The sequence below is a fragment of the Dipteris shenzhenensis genome, chromosome 12 (assembly GCF_047967505.1).
Source record: "Dipteris shenzhenensis isolate YYH24624 ecotype China chromosome 12, Dip_SZ_1.0, whole genome shotgun sequence".
NCBI classification, from domain to species: domain Eukaryota; kingdom Viridiplantae; phylum Streptophyta; class Polypodiopsida; order Gleicheniales; family Dipteridaceae; genus Dipteris; species Dipteris shenzhenensis.
Window position 1 is genome coordinate 55,347,763 of NC_141607.1, and position 15,137 is coordinate 55,362,899.

The 15,137-nt window shown below is 43.2% G+C and overlaps 1 protein-coding gene across 4 annotated transcripts in view; it reads left to right on the top strand.

Annotated features, from left to right (window-relative positions):
- Positions 1 to 205: 205 nt before the first annotated feature.
- The window catches only part of LOC147896423 (E3 ubiquitin-protein ligase DA2-like), a 30,267-nt gene continuing 15,335 nt past the window's right edge, over positions 206 to 15,137 (top strand). Inside the window, exons 1-2 of one of the 4 annotated variants that reach the window (XM_087382584.1) lie at positions 206 to 844; positions 947 to 1,163. In XM_087382584.1, coding sequence (XP_087238710.1) covers positions 972 to 1,163 — 192 coding nt within the window. In that variant the 5' untranslated portion in view covers positions 206 to 844; positions 947 to 971. Of the gene's footprint in view, positions 1,164 to 15,137 lie in introns of all 4 variants that reach the window. The other 3 variants (XM_087382585.1, XM_087382587.1, XM_087382586.1) reach the window with 3 other exon arrangements.

Sequence of the window (15,137 nt, forward strand, 5' to 3'; positions counted from 1 at the left end):
CACGTGTCAACTCGCTAGTGTTCTCTCTCTTTGCCATATTGTTTCTATTTCGGTTTTGATGTCTTGCTCTTGTTCGTTCGTGTATTTGGATTTTATGTTGCTGTTCTTCACAACCTTCTTCGTTGTGATCTTTGTAGAATTTCAAAAATAGCAACTAGGGGGGTGTGCTGAGGTGCAGTTCACCAGGTGTGGTACATAGAGGAGGGTAAGAACGAAAAAACATGCATGGGGTGTCTTGGAGGGAGGAAATTCCCATTTTGGTCCTTCCGAGAGAGGGTATTACGATCGATGGTTCCAGATATGCATTCTTCCAACTTCGAGAGTCTGATTTCGGTTCGGTACATTCGTAGTGGTGATGATGGTTGCAAGGCATCTACCGTCTGCATTGTATTGTATCATTCAGGCCGGCATTCGCTCACATATAAGTGCCTCAAATTAACCGATTCTCATCTATCGATTCACGAATTGAAGAGCTTAGCTTAGGATTCGTTTCTTCTTTAATGATCCGAGGAGCGGTGAATTTCTTCGCTGACGGTGTTAGATCGAATTTGATTCGAAATGCTAATGGCACAATTCTGTTTCGGAGAAGAGGGGAGCACAGTCGTCGAATGACGCTTTCTCCTTCTACGAAATGGCTGTCTCCAAGTCAGAATAAGGCCTGCTTGTATTGCATTTCGAGTTGTTCGTGGTGCACGCATAATCTTCCTGCTGCTTACCTACTTCTGCCTCTTCCCCTGCCGTACCTGCTCATCCCTTACATGGTGTAAACGTGGAATTTTTCGCTTCTTTTCAAATGCATGTCGTTCCGTCCGGTGGAACGTGCCATTTGCAAGCGTGATTTCTGGTTAGTCTGCTCCCTTACGTAAATGGATACTTTCTGATTAGCGTGGCACAATGGCATGCGGACTCCGGTCCTCAACGTCGTTACACAACCTCTGTCTGGAAGTATCAGGTGACATAAGCCCAATACTATGGGAAATAAAATTTCAAGACGCCGTGCGGTTGTTGATGAGAGGTACACAAGGCCTCAAGGTCTCTACGAGCACAAGGATTTGGATCAGAAGAAGTTGCGGCGGTTGATATTGGATGCAAAGCTTGCACCTTGCTATCCAGGGACGGAGGAACAACCTTCAGATCTGGACGAATGTCCTATTTGCTTTCTGGTAAAGTCTTAGCTGCTGCTATATTTCCCCTCTGCGCCCCTTCCCCGGGCCTCTCTTGCGGAAATCTTTCCTTTTTCATCGCCAGCTTCACTTTCCCATCTCGTAATCCGATTCCAAAGTTTATTTTGTATCCGTTGAGAGTAGAAAACACAGTGTTTTCTAAAAGATAGATCCTTCTTTTAAAGTTAAAATTTATATAAGAATTATAAATCTTTCATTTAGTCGACTGGGATGCAAACTGGGATCTGTAGATGAACTGATGCACTGTCATAGCATAGAGGCAATCCCGAATTACAGTGAAAAAGCGTTAAGAGGGGAAAAACGAATTTTTAATCAAGTGGAAAGAAGAGAATTATACTTAGAAGGTTTGTAAGAGTTCTTTCTCATAAACTTTTATGTTATGTCCTTATTGGACATCATTGGGGCTGATGTTGTCTTCGTTTTTTATTAGACTTCTCCTTTAGTGCTGCCTTTGTCACGGCTGAGTTTCCCACCTTTGTATAAATGGATCCTCAAGTATGTGAGGGTGTGTGGCTATGTATGTGTAAGAGCATATGTTTACACTATACCCATCGTTGTTTGGTGATGACATAGGTGGGATGCCATAGCTAGTGACTCACCTATGGGTTAGGGGAGACCTTAGTGGATGGTATCAGGATAACTAGAGTATTGCATTTGAAAGGAGGTCAAGAGAGGAATGGAGCTTGTATGCTAATTATAGCTATGGCATAGGGGCTTCAACATTGATCAGTACTTGGATAATGGTTCTTGCTAGAGGCATGGTTGTGCTTGGCAAGCTAGGTTGATGCATCCCTTGTGGATGGGCTTTCATGGTATAAGACACAGAGGTCTATTGATCTGGAGTTGAGCCGTGTATCATCTATATGACGTCGAGAGTTCCATATTATGCACTTAGTGGTTCTGTTCCTAGTTTATGGTTCGGTGAAGATGATATTGGTAGCTGACTCAGGGTAGAGTCGTCTTAGTGGTATCTAAGCAAATCTTCACTTGGAGAATCGCAATGGAACGAAGATGCTGTCAATTCGTGAGTGGTTGACTCTTCTTGGTTGTCATTTTCTTTGAGAGTATTTGATCTTGGTTTTAGTCTATTCTTCAAGGACAATCCTCTAGATAGAACGAGAGGATCTTGTGGAGGGACAAAGAGAATAAGGCTCGACGAAAATTCATAGTTTGTCTTAAGTGTTAAGGAAAGCCATCTTCGAAATTCATAGTTTTACTTGAACCCTATGGGTTTGAAAAAGAGAATTGATCTTTCAAAGTTGGTCAAAGCAATGCTAAGAAGGCCTGCTCCTTGAAATTCAGCAAAACCGCCCAAATGATGGAAGTCATAAGTGAGTTAGTCATTTCCTCTGGTGCAAATTTTCATCTAGAATCTACATGGTGTTGTGAATGTAAACTTGGTTTCTTTTTCGATGTAATGATAAATGGTACAATCTTAGGTCATGAATTACACATCCTTTTAAACCTTGGATCCACTCATAATTTCATTGATTGTAAAGTAATGATCACTTGTATAGAGTTTAGTTGATGTTGGGTGGGCAAGTTAAGGTCAGAAGGGTTCAAATCTTCCTTTACAAATTTTAGATTATATGAAAGTCGCTATTCAAAAGACAATTTGAAGATTAAAAAGACAGGCTATTCATCTTCAAATATTCTAAACTTTTTGGAAGTATTTAATGGATCACATGATTTTGAAACCCTTCAATATATAGCCATTCCTTCTTCTTTTGAGAGTTATGTTACTTGTCATAGATAAAACGTTCTAGATGCTTTAGAGGAGATATGAATCAGAAGAACAAAGAATGATTACGTTGATATATTTGTAAAGGAATTGCTTTACGAGTTACGACTTGCTCGAGGTGACCATAAAATAGAGCTACTTTGTGGTATGCAACCCATGTTTACGAATCCTTATAGGTTAAGTCAGAAGGAAGAAGACAAGATTGTAAGGCCACTATGAATTTCTACTACCACTCTTTGGTCTCACGTATTTTCCGGCTACCTTTCAACAAATGAGGAATGATGTATTCCAGCCTTATTTGGGCTGGTGTTGTTTTTGGATGATATCCTAGTTTATAGTAAAACCTTATCGCAGCATTATATGCACCTTAGAATTGTCCTTAAGAAATTTCATGCAAAAGAGTAAATGTGTTTTTCCTAAAACGTGAGATCTTGTTTCTTGGCCGCAAGATCTTTGCTGATGGAATTGGTATTGATGGTGCCAAGGTAGAAAGGTATTGGAATGGCTATCTCTCAGATGATTATGCAGGTTCAATCTTTTCACTATTCATTCATATTTGAGGATAGCTCTCCCATTAACAAAACTTTCTAAGGGGGTGACAAAGAAGAGCAACGTTATAAGTTGGAATAAAGAATTGAATGATAGTTCCGAGACAATAAGTGACTAGTGCATCTATGCTAGCTATTGTGGATCTGAATAAACCCTTTGTGATTGAATCAGATGCTATTAACTTTGCTATAGGTGTTGCTTTATTGCAAGCTGAGAGACTAGTTGCCTTGGGAAGAAAAAAGTTAAATGATGCTCAACTAAAGCATTACACACAAGAAAGGGAATTTTATTGTAGTACATGCTTTTAGTTATATGGCTTGACTTCTGAGGTTTGAGTCGATCATGAACCTCTTAAGTACTTTTGTAATCAGCCTAACTTAAGGGAAAGAAAGACAAGATGGACATAGTTGATGCAAGAATTTGATTTTCAGATTAGATATCGTAAAGGCGGCTAGAATCAAGTAGTAGATGCTTCTTTAAGCAAGATTAGTGAAGTGAATTGAAAGTCTTGTTGAAACAGAGACTATTTCTATCATTTTCTAAAAGGCCAATGCAAGACTGATATGATTTCGGTCAAGTCTGAAGTCCAGAATAGTAGTTTTAGAATAGTCTAGAATGGTAACGTTAGAATAGATAGGGATTCTCAGGATATTGAGAATATTATATAAAGAATGAGGTTGGAAATCAATTTACAATCCGAACGGATTGTTATTCCGCAAGGAAAAAATGTGTATACCTATTAGGTATGACATAGAGAAATTGATTTTATATGAATGTCATGACAACCCTTGTGCGGGGAAGCGCGGAATAGTAGTTTTAGAGTAGTCCAAAATGGTGACGTTAGAATAGATAGGGATTCTCAGGATATTGAGAATATTATATAAAGAATGAGGTTGGAAATCAATTTACAATCCGAACGGATTGTTATTCCGCAAGGAAAAAGTGTGTATACCTATTAGGAATGACATAGAGAAAGTGATTTTATATGAATGTCATGACAGCTCTAGTTTGGGTTATCCTGTTATACAAAGAACCTATGATTTGTTCAAGTGAAAGTTTTGTTGGATGAACATAAAAGCATAGTCCAAGACTACAGGGTAAAATGTCTACAAGACAGAATTACTAAATGATTTAAGATTAAAGGCATGTTGCATCCTGTACAGATTCTCGATGCTAAGTGAGAAAGTATATCTATGGTTTTTGTCGCTGGGTTATCCTGGACATATATAGGACATTTGATACGTAAAGGCAACAAAGTTAGGGAAATAATTTATTGAACAACTTTTTAGACGCTATGGTTTGGCTACTGACATAGTCAATGACCGAGACGTGAAGTTTACTGGATACTTCTCGCAAGCAGTTTTTGAACACTACTTTAAGCTTGAGCTTAGCTGATCATCCTCAATGTGATGAAAAATAGAGAGGGTCAATTAGGTCATGCAGGATATGCTCAGAGCATACGTCTTCAAGAAATCATCAAATTAGGAGAGGTATCTTTCAATGCTGGAATTTGGGTACAATAGTGCTAAGCATTTGGTTACAGCCCATTCAGCTTATGTATGGATACAGCCTAAATCACTAATTGCCTTGGGACTTAAGAATATAAGGATATAGATAGTGAAAGATTTCTTAGACATGTAAGAAATGCTAGCTCAAGCGAAAGAGAGTGGTCAAGGTAGAGTAAAGTTTTATGCGGTTCATAAATTGTAACATGCAACGATTAATGATCATGTAATCGAAGCGAGACCTTCTTTAAACCGTTTTGCGAGGCGTTTGCGTATGCACCACAGAGAGGAAGATGGAGAGTTTTAGGGTTAAAGAAATGTAGATGACACCATATTGGGTCCTTGTACCCACTGAGGGCCCCCTTCCCCAAATACGGCTATACTTGGAGAATTGTGAAATGCAAATGATACTCCTTCAAAAAGCACGGAATGCAACACCGAGGATGACCCTTCGACACTGAGAGCTGACCCACGAGTGCCTGAGAAACAACCCAGTCTTGACCAAGGCCAATGCTGCCCACACTGTCGATGTAGACCACTGTGCAAGGCTGTAGAAGATGCCTGTGCTGTCCCCGGGCATAAAGCAGAGCTGTGCGAGTGAGGTGTGAAGGGAGGACAGAAAACTGAGAGATATGAAGCTTGAGAAACTGTGTGGAAGTTGAGAGACATGGAGCTAAAGAGAGCTGAGAATAGAGCTAAGAAAGAGCTGAAAACTGGAAAAGAAAGCTGCTGAAACAGAACCCCAAACCTCTACTCCGAGCCCGGGCTATGGTGCTGCGTAGGCACCCTCCTGGAATCATCAAGAGGACTGCTGGATATGCTGCTGTCCTGCAGGGAACTCTGGACGGGCTAGAGGCTGCTCTGGGGCTGGAGGAGGCAGCTAAATTGGCTGGGAACTGAATGAGGAATGAGGGCAGCAAGACCCCCTTCATGTAGGGGGGCTGGAGGGCTTGGTTAGCTGGCCCCAACCAGCAATAAACAGCTGACTAGCCAGCTGGCTGGTTGGCTGGCTGTTTGGGCCTTAAAGCCAGCCCTAAAGCTGCCTAGGGAGGGGAGAAGGGAAGTCTATAAAAGATGCCCTTCCCAGCTCTCTCTCCTTTTCTTGGAGCTGCCTCAAGGGCCCTTATGGGGCTCCTACCTTGGCTGCTCCTGTCAACCTTTACTTAGTCCAGCCCTTGAGGGCCTTTCTGGGGTTCTATCCTAGGCTGCAACCTAGACCTGGCTAAACTCTAAGATGGAAACACTATAGCCTATTGGATTCTCCAATGGGTACTAGTGAACAAGGACTAATCTAAAGCTTGAGAGACTGATCGATGTATCTCATGCCTGACTGTCCCTGGACTAGGACTCACAATGGGGTCACGGCATATGACAAAATCACCTATATTAGGGATATACTGGTACTTGCCGATGTAGCCAGTTGTCACCTTGCACCCAAGTGCAGGGGTACATGTGAGATTCCTCCTCCTTAACTTGGCGATAATTTTATGGCCTCCAAGTAGTCTGCCAATATCTGTGGGAACTGCTAGAAGAAACTTCTATCTAGCCAAACCGCTTCATGGGTCCCTTGATCTTGAAACTTTGTGGAGAATTTGTGGATGTGTCACCCTAACCCATGGAGAATGTGCTCTGGCTCTATAACTTTTGCATCATCGATCAATTCGGGTTGCTGCTCATCCGTGATATTACTCAGTGCTAGGCCATAATAAGGCTTCAACCACGCGACGTGAAAGACGTTATGCATTGTCCAATTGTCTGGTAACCGCAACTCATAAAGACATTGTTGATCTTCTTACTGATGGGGAATGGTCTAAAACTTCTGGAGGAGAGCTTCGGGCATCATTTGTCCATTTGCTTGAACCTTTGCTTAATAATCCTTAGATAAACCCAGTCACCCTCTTTATAGTTGACATCTTGACTGGACTTGCTGGCTTGGCAGGAGTATGCTGCTTGTGCTTTGGCGAGGCGGTCTTTAACTGACTCTGTAAGCTTTGCCATGGATTCGGTAGTTTTATTGGCTTTGAGAGACGGGGATATCATCCTAGTGAGGAGTGAAGAAAACCTCGTGCCAAAGCTGCTTTATATGGTGTACGACCAATGCTCGATGAATATGTATTGTTCAGTATGGCCTGTATGGGTGGAAGATACTGCTCCCACTTTATTGCGCATCATGACAATAAGATTTTAGTACATTAAATGCCAATTGATCATATACTTCTGATTGCCCGTTAGTTTGCGGATGAAATGCACTGGACATCCTACAGTTTTTGAACAGAGCCCTCTAGAGGTGCGAGGTAATTTGGGATCCCCGTCCATGGTAATGGTCCGTGGCAATCCTTCTATCCGATACCAATACTTGATAAATAAGCAAGCTATGTCGCCGTCTGCTTGTATGGAATAAGCATACAAATTTGGCTAAAATGATCAACAATGATTAGACGTGGAGTGTTTCGTGTACCCCTGCAGATGTTGGAAGGGGTCCCACAAAATCAATTGTGATGTCTTGAAAAGGACCTTCTGGGATCAGTAAGGGCTGAAGCAATCCTGCCGCCTTCTCATATGATACTTTTACCTTTTTGGCATATTTGACATTGCTTTATGTAAATATACACATCGTTTCGCATTTTTGGCAAGTAAAAATAGTGCTCTAGTTTCTCCAATGTGCTATTGATGCCTCTATGGCCACTTGTGAGGGCGTCATGGAGCAGAGCCTGCTGCTTATCTTTGAGTGCACAAAGTCTATGCTTGTGGAATAGATACTTGTCTTGGATGGAACAATGGCCGAGAGCGAGAGTCGTGGCTCCGGCTGTAAGTACCCTCCCATGATGGCCACTTTAGCTTTTCATCCGGAGTCATCTTGGGCTTAGATGACTCCTTCTGACCAGCTGACTGCCGATTGTCTTTCTTTTGGAAGCTATTGCCCTTTTGCTAAGGTCCTTTACCCATTGGGGTTGAAGACTGTTGTGGGGCTTTGGCTCTTGGTTGGTTCAACCTGCTTAGGCTTTTCCCCGTTCAGAATCATTTCCTGATTTGAGCCAGGGCAAGTACTGAGGTGGTAGACACCGAGCTTTGAGGTCGGACACAAACGTATCCCTTTGGAACTTGCGACATGCGTGGCCGGATCAATATAAGTACTGCACCAATGCTGCCACCAATCCGCCCCTCAGCGGTCAAATGAGGGGCGGATAGGTGGACTTTGTCTTGTTCATTTTGAATGCGTGCTAATGGAAAGTGAGCAACAAACTGGTGAACAAATTGCAAAATGGCTGAGTGGTCATCATATTTCGTTTCTAAGTGTCCGCCTGCTAGAAACATGTTTGTTGGTTGCAAACTGGTGAACAAATTGCAAAATGGCTGAGTGGTCATCATATTTTGTCGGACAGCCCTGAGAAACAATATGATGGCTGACCCACGAATGCCTGAGAAACAACCCAATCTCGACCAAGGACAACGCTGCCCACCCCGCCGATGTGGAAGGCTATTGAGAGATATGGATCTTGAGAAACTGTGTGGAAGTTGAGAATGTGGAGCTAAATAGAGCTAAGAAAGAGCTGAAAACTGGGAAAGAGAGCTGCTGAAACATAACCCCAAACCTCTACGCCGAGCCGGGCTATGGTGCTGCGTAGGCACCCTCTTGGAATCACCAAGGGGACTGATGAATATGCTGCTGTCCTGCAGGGAACTTTGGAGGGGCTAGAGGCTGCTCTGGGGCTGGGGAAGGAGGCTGAATTGGTTTGGAACTGAATGAGGAATGAGGGCAGCAAGCCCCTCTTCATATAGGGGGCTGGAGGGGTTGGTTGGCTGGCCCCAACCAGCAATAAACAGCCGACCAGCCAGTATCCTGCAGCGGAAGACTGATAGATGAGCCTAGGAATTACACGCGGTTTCACTATGGAATCAAGCTTCATCAACATGTGTGTACTTCACAACCATTCATGTGTGCGCAAGCCAGTAAATAGACCGTGCATCAAGAGAAATGTAGAAGCAACACATATATATGTCCGTCCCTCCACAAATTGGACACAATACAATGCCAAAATGATGTTCTACTGTATGCCTGGCACCTCTAGCTTTGAGCCTGTGTGCTCCTCTGAGCTTATGTAGACTCTCTGTCCAAAGATCCCTTCCACCTTGCTGTCTGGATACCAGCCTAGGTGGGCTGGCACTCTTGAGCTATGTCTGCAGAACTTATAGGTCTCCTTCACCTCCTAGATGTAGGCCCAAGGAAGCCCTCCTGCTGCTCCTTCCTGCTCTTGGATTGGCTGCTCCAAGTAATGAGTGTAGAGGCCCCAATTGCCCCCTTATATAGGGTTCCAAGCCCTACCAAAATAGCTGACTAGAACAGCCCCTGCCAGCCGACTTTTACTGACCCTCCAGCCGACCCAAACAGGCCCTGCAGCCGACTCAAACAGCAGCCTATAAAACCCTCCCTGGGGGCACACTTGCAGGTCTTTTGCTGGCTCTTCCTGGCCAGGTGGCATGCTGCCACTGGCCCAAGCAGGGCTGCCCATATCCAGCCTTATTCCTAGGCCCATAGGCCCTCCAAAACTTGCTGCATCTGCTCTGTCTCTGTTCAGCCTTGCTCCAAGCCCTGGAAAGCTTCCAACCAGTCCCTACTGAGGTTTCGCTGCACATGCTTGTCCTCTACATCCATGGACAGCCCTGTGGCACTCTTGTACCATTTCTGCCCACCATAGTGGCCCTAATCTGCAGACTGCCCGCTATCTCCTCTCTCTCTCTCTCTGCTGCCCACATGGCAGCCCCATGCGTACTCCTTTTCTATGGTCCACCCCCTCGATGCACTCCTCATATGGGGGCTCACAAGTGGGGAGGTGATCAACCCTATTCCAACACAAGGACTGATCTAAGGCTTGAGAGACTGACCTACATAGCTCGTGCTTGATTGTCCTTGGACTAGGCTCACAATGGGGTCACAGCATACTTCAATATCACCTAGAGTAGGGATCTTCTAGCACTTGTTGATGTAGCAATTTGTCACCTTGCACCCAAGTGCAGGGGTGCACGTGACATAAATGTATCCCTAGAATTCTTAAGGGAGGTATGTGCATGTACATTAGAATCCCAAGAGAGGACTAGGAAATATTTAAAGATTTTCCACAAGAATTGTGGTCCTTTTTCCATCATTTGAAAAATCATTATGCAGTTTGTAAGTTAGAACTCCCTTGTGATCTTAGGGTTCATCGAATTTTTCACGTGAGTAGACTCAAGGAGACGGAGTTACTCTAGTATCTCTTAGAATTGGAAGATTTGACCTATGGTTCACATGAACTTGAAAAGGTTCTGGACCAAAAAAAAAAACTCAGTAACAAGATTATTACTGACTATTATATCAGGTGGAAAGATAGGTCAGCTGAAGATTCAACTTCAGAGTGGGTTACCGACTTAAAGAAAGCTTCCCTAGCTTTATTTTTGAGGATGTAAATATTTGACAGGGGAAAGCACGTTACATCCTAGCTGACCTAGGGTTACCTATCGGTTAGGGGAGACCCTAGTGGGTGGAGTCAAGACGCCAAGGACGAGTAATCCTAATTAGATTGTTATATTTGGAAGGATATCTAGAAGGGAGTTGGAGCTTGCATGCTAATCATAGATGTAGACTTTGGGTGTTTATCAGTACCTAGATAGTGGTTCTTGCTAGAGGCATGGCTGTATCGGGCAAGCTATGTTGATGCATCTCTGTGGATGGGCTTTTGTGGTATGAGACGCAAAGGTCTCTTGACCTAGAGTCGGGCCATGTGTCTTTTGTATGGGTGATGAGTTTCAGATTATGCACTCAGTGGTTCGGTTCTTCGTTCATGGTACGGTGAAGATGATTTTTTGGTGGCAGACGAGGGGTAGGAGTCGTCTCAGTGTGATGGAGTTTATGGTTTTCAACCTTGTGATTGCCATGTGATTGAAACTGCACTATTTGTTGTGTAAAGGATGAATTTGCGCACGTTTTTGGATACATACATACGTATGCACGCATATATATATATATAGTGTGTGTGTGTGTGTGTGTGTGTGATGGGTCTATGCAAGGGGGGACATTAGCTCGAGGTTGAAACATGAGCTAGCATGGATGGCACCCAGGTATTTATGATAAGACTGTGTAGACACTCACGATTGCCTCAATTAGGACAATCATCGAGGACAATGTCTTAGTTGTTGGTGGTCAATTTATACAATGGAGGCCTCAATTGGAAAATTGCCTTGGGTAATGTATTTCCCTTGTGCACGAGGACTTCGATGCTAATGTGTTTAAGGAAAGCGCCCTTAGAGCAAGGACATTGGGACACAGATCGTTACCGCTAGTCTTTGCTCTAGGATGGTTTAGACCCCAAGCCCAGGGGAGACCTGGCATATTGAGTATATGGTTCGGAGGTGAGTCCCCTCTGTGCTTCATAGTAATCTATTGGCTGTTTTGCAAGTTATTTGTCATTGGTGTTTATCTCACCCAAAGATAATCCAAGCCTATCGTTATGGTCAGGCATGAACGAGACCCTTTAGTGTTTCTTCAGCTGGTAAAATGGTGCTGGGATTCCTCTTTGACCTTCATAATGAGGGTGTGATTTATTCCTGTGTGGAATTAGATGCACCAAAGGGTAGACCTATACGCTTACTAGGTAAAGGAAACTACCCTTTGCCAAGTTAAAACATCCATGTTCCAAACAAATTTTGAGTGACCTACCTAAAATGAAGAAATTAATAACAAAGATGCTCCAGAAAGATCCCAAAAAGCACTAGTGAGACTCCAGGATTAATCTGATAAGGAAGAAGAAGGGCTGACACTTGTTAGGACAGTTTTGGGCTGTAGGATGAACTGCCACTTGGCATGCATGCAGTCCCAAAACTGCAGGGATGCAATTCAGAGCAAGGAAGATGCTTGGTGGCAAGATCTCAAGGATGCTTATGAACTCATCCTTGGTGCAAAAACTGAAGGTATTAGTGGCATGCAAGAGCCATAGGCATTTGGTAAATATGGTTGAAGTTACATCAAATATCTGGGATACTTTGTTCCCACATTCAAAAATCAAGAGTAGATGCTTTCATTCCTATAATTCATTTGAATCTAGCAAAAGTAGATATTATTTCAGGGAAGGAATGATTCTGTTATAAGAACCATACCTTGGAACAATATTATTGTTGAGATATGGTGCCATGAGCACATAGATTAAAGGCTAAGGTATGGTATAGGAAATAATTAAAGTAGCCACCCTAGGATGTGGACTACATGATGTGGATGTGGATCAAGGATATCCACAAGGAGATACGTGGATCAGAGGATCCCACAAGTGGACATATCAAAGGGCACTCTCTATATAAGAGGGCTATCATGTATTGTTGATACAGAGAAATGCACGCTTACTCAAGATTCTTTTTATGCTAATCTATCTTGGAACCTAATTGACTTGAGGTACATGTCACGAGCACTCTCTTCATCATGTTTCCACACAGGTTCCATCCACCTTAGAGCGCTCCATAGATCCTGAGGCACACATGTTTTCTCATGGTATCAGAGCTTAGGTCTAGTCTCCTAGATTAGTTATAGGCTTGCCTTAGGAGCACATGTTTTCTCCTAGGTTAGTTTTAGTTTTAGACTGAGAGAAATTTTGTTCATTGAAGAATTTCCATTCAGTTCATTGTGAGCTTGAGTGTTCTCTTCCGTAGAGAGAACTTTATCCATTGCATGTCTGAGAATTCCGTTCATTCTTATTGTGAGAGAGAGATTTCTTCTTTCTAAGTGAGAGAGGATTTTAGTTAAGAGTTTCTTGAGGGACTTTGAATTCTGCTACGAGAGAGAGAAGCTCTTCATTCATTCCGAGTGTGAGAGACAAGTGTAATTTGCATTCGGAGAGACCTATTAGTTCTAGGGAGAGAGGCCGTATTTTTGTTTTTTGAGAGAAACGAGTGAAAGAGAGAGAGAAAGAGTTCTCTCTGAGAAAGAGAGAATTTTGGTTTTTGAAGAGCTAAGCTCAACCGACAAAGCAATCAACAAAGCAACGAGGGCTCTTCTCTAGCAATCACGACACCTGTGAGCAGCCGTCTGCAGGCTGCCATAGCTTCACACTCAGGCTGGCCAAGCTCTATCGACCAACCGAGCAGAGCAACCCACACAACATCTACCTACCAATTAAGCAACCGCGTCACAAGAATCTCCGTCCCTAGCAACGAGTCTACAGCTCTGATGGCAAACTACTCTGCCGCTCCCAGTGGCTGTTGAAGGCACCCAGCAAGCGGCTGAGCGATGATGACAGCGTCTTCCTATATAAGATGAGGGGTAGAGCATGGCCACAGCGACCTATGGAGAAGTGTTGAGCGACCTGAGTCACCTGAAGGCATCGAGGGTGACGAGCGGCTGTGTCTACAAGTAACCACTCAGCTGCAAAAGAGAGACGATGATGAGAAAGAGCTCGCAGAATGGCAAACCAATCCTCCCTCCGGTTTCAAGCTCAAGAGACGAGGATTGCTGCGTTGTTGGAGCGGGACAAAGCTGAGAGTGAGAAGGTTGCCATCCTTCGCAAGTTGAAGAAAGAGCAGATGATCGAGAGAGTGACGAGCCTACGCTCAGCTGCCATAGCCTGAACGACATGCAACAATCACGCTCCATCCTCCACGAGAACGCCAGTAGCGTCTACGCTCTAGTGCCAACCACGACCAGAGATCTCTGTCATATCCGTCCTCACCGCGTCGCCGTTTGTAGAGAAGCTTTAAAGCTTCCATTTCCTTCTTTTCTAAGGTGGTAACCTTAGTATACGTGGCTGCCAATGATAAAGACACGTGGCAGATAAGCCACTCATCTTGGGTGATTCAATTGATGAAATTAATTTTATGGCTCAATTATCATGGGACTTTTTAATCTAAATGCACACACGCACACGCACACACACACACATGCATGCATGGATGCATGATTTCTAAGATTTATCCATTTTTAAAAAAAATATTGGTATGCTTAATGGGTATTTAAAAAGTCTTCCTTTCTTGCATCCTGATTTCACTTTCAATTTTCTATGTTACAGATGGTATTGAGGAGTGCTTAGGGTTCTCAATATCCATTGCGACTGTAGTATTACGTCATGTAGATGTCCCAGTGAATTCAGCATATGAATCCTTGTGCCACATCATCAAAGGTCTCTTCTTCATAGAAACTTCGACGAGCCGTAACTTCCAATCCAGGAAGAATTTGCACGCGCTCCAAAAAGGAAAAGTGATCACTTTTTCAAGCTCTATGCACCTGTCAAGTCAGAATCATTGTACGCAATTAGACAATGCCAATATTGAAAGAAATCCATTGGTAAGACCTTTGTGACAAATGGAAAAGCAACGTATGGATGCAGAAAGCATGCCGGAAACACAAGTGCATGAGATGACCATAGCATAGAACATGGCATCCACACATAAAGCATTAAGGCACATGGAAGAACAAAGCATCATGCATCAAGCTACATCAAGCAAAGAAGCGAATGCCATCAACATCAAGCATTGAGAAGCAAAAAACCTTGCCACCTTTAGCCCACACGTTTGTAAATCAAGCCTGACCACTTGAGAGTAGCTATGAAAGTACTTAGGGGAGATATTGACATGTTAAAGCCACACTTGACCACCTTAAGTAGCAATGCATGCACTAAGGGGAGGTGATGGAATGTACCTTGTAGTAGCCAATGGATCATGGCACCAAGGGAAGGTGTTGAGATATGGTGCCATGAGCACATAGATTAAAGGCTAAGGTATGGTATAGGAAAGAATTAAAGTAGCCACCCTAGGATGTGGACTACATGATGTTGAGATGTGGATCAAGGATATCCACAAGGAGAGATGTGGATCAGAGGATCCCACAAGTGTTGACTATTCAAAGGGCACTCTCTATATAAGAGGCCTATCATGTATTGTTGAAATAAAGAAATGCACACTCACTCAAGATTTTGTTTATGAGTCCAAGCTAATCTATCTTGGAACCTAATTGATTTGAGGTACATGTCATGAGCACTCTCTTCATCATGTTTCCACACAGGTTTCATCCACCTTAGAGCGGTCCATAGATTTTGAGGCACACATGTTTTCTCAATTAAATACATTATAAGGTATCGTTTTCTCATTTGGTAATGAGGTTTTTGTGCTCGCGCATTTTGATGAAGCCCCTAGTAGATTTTGTAC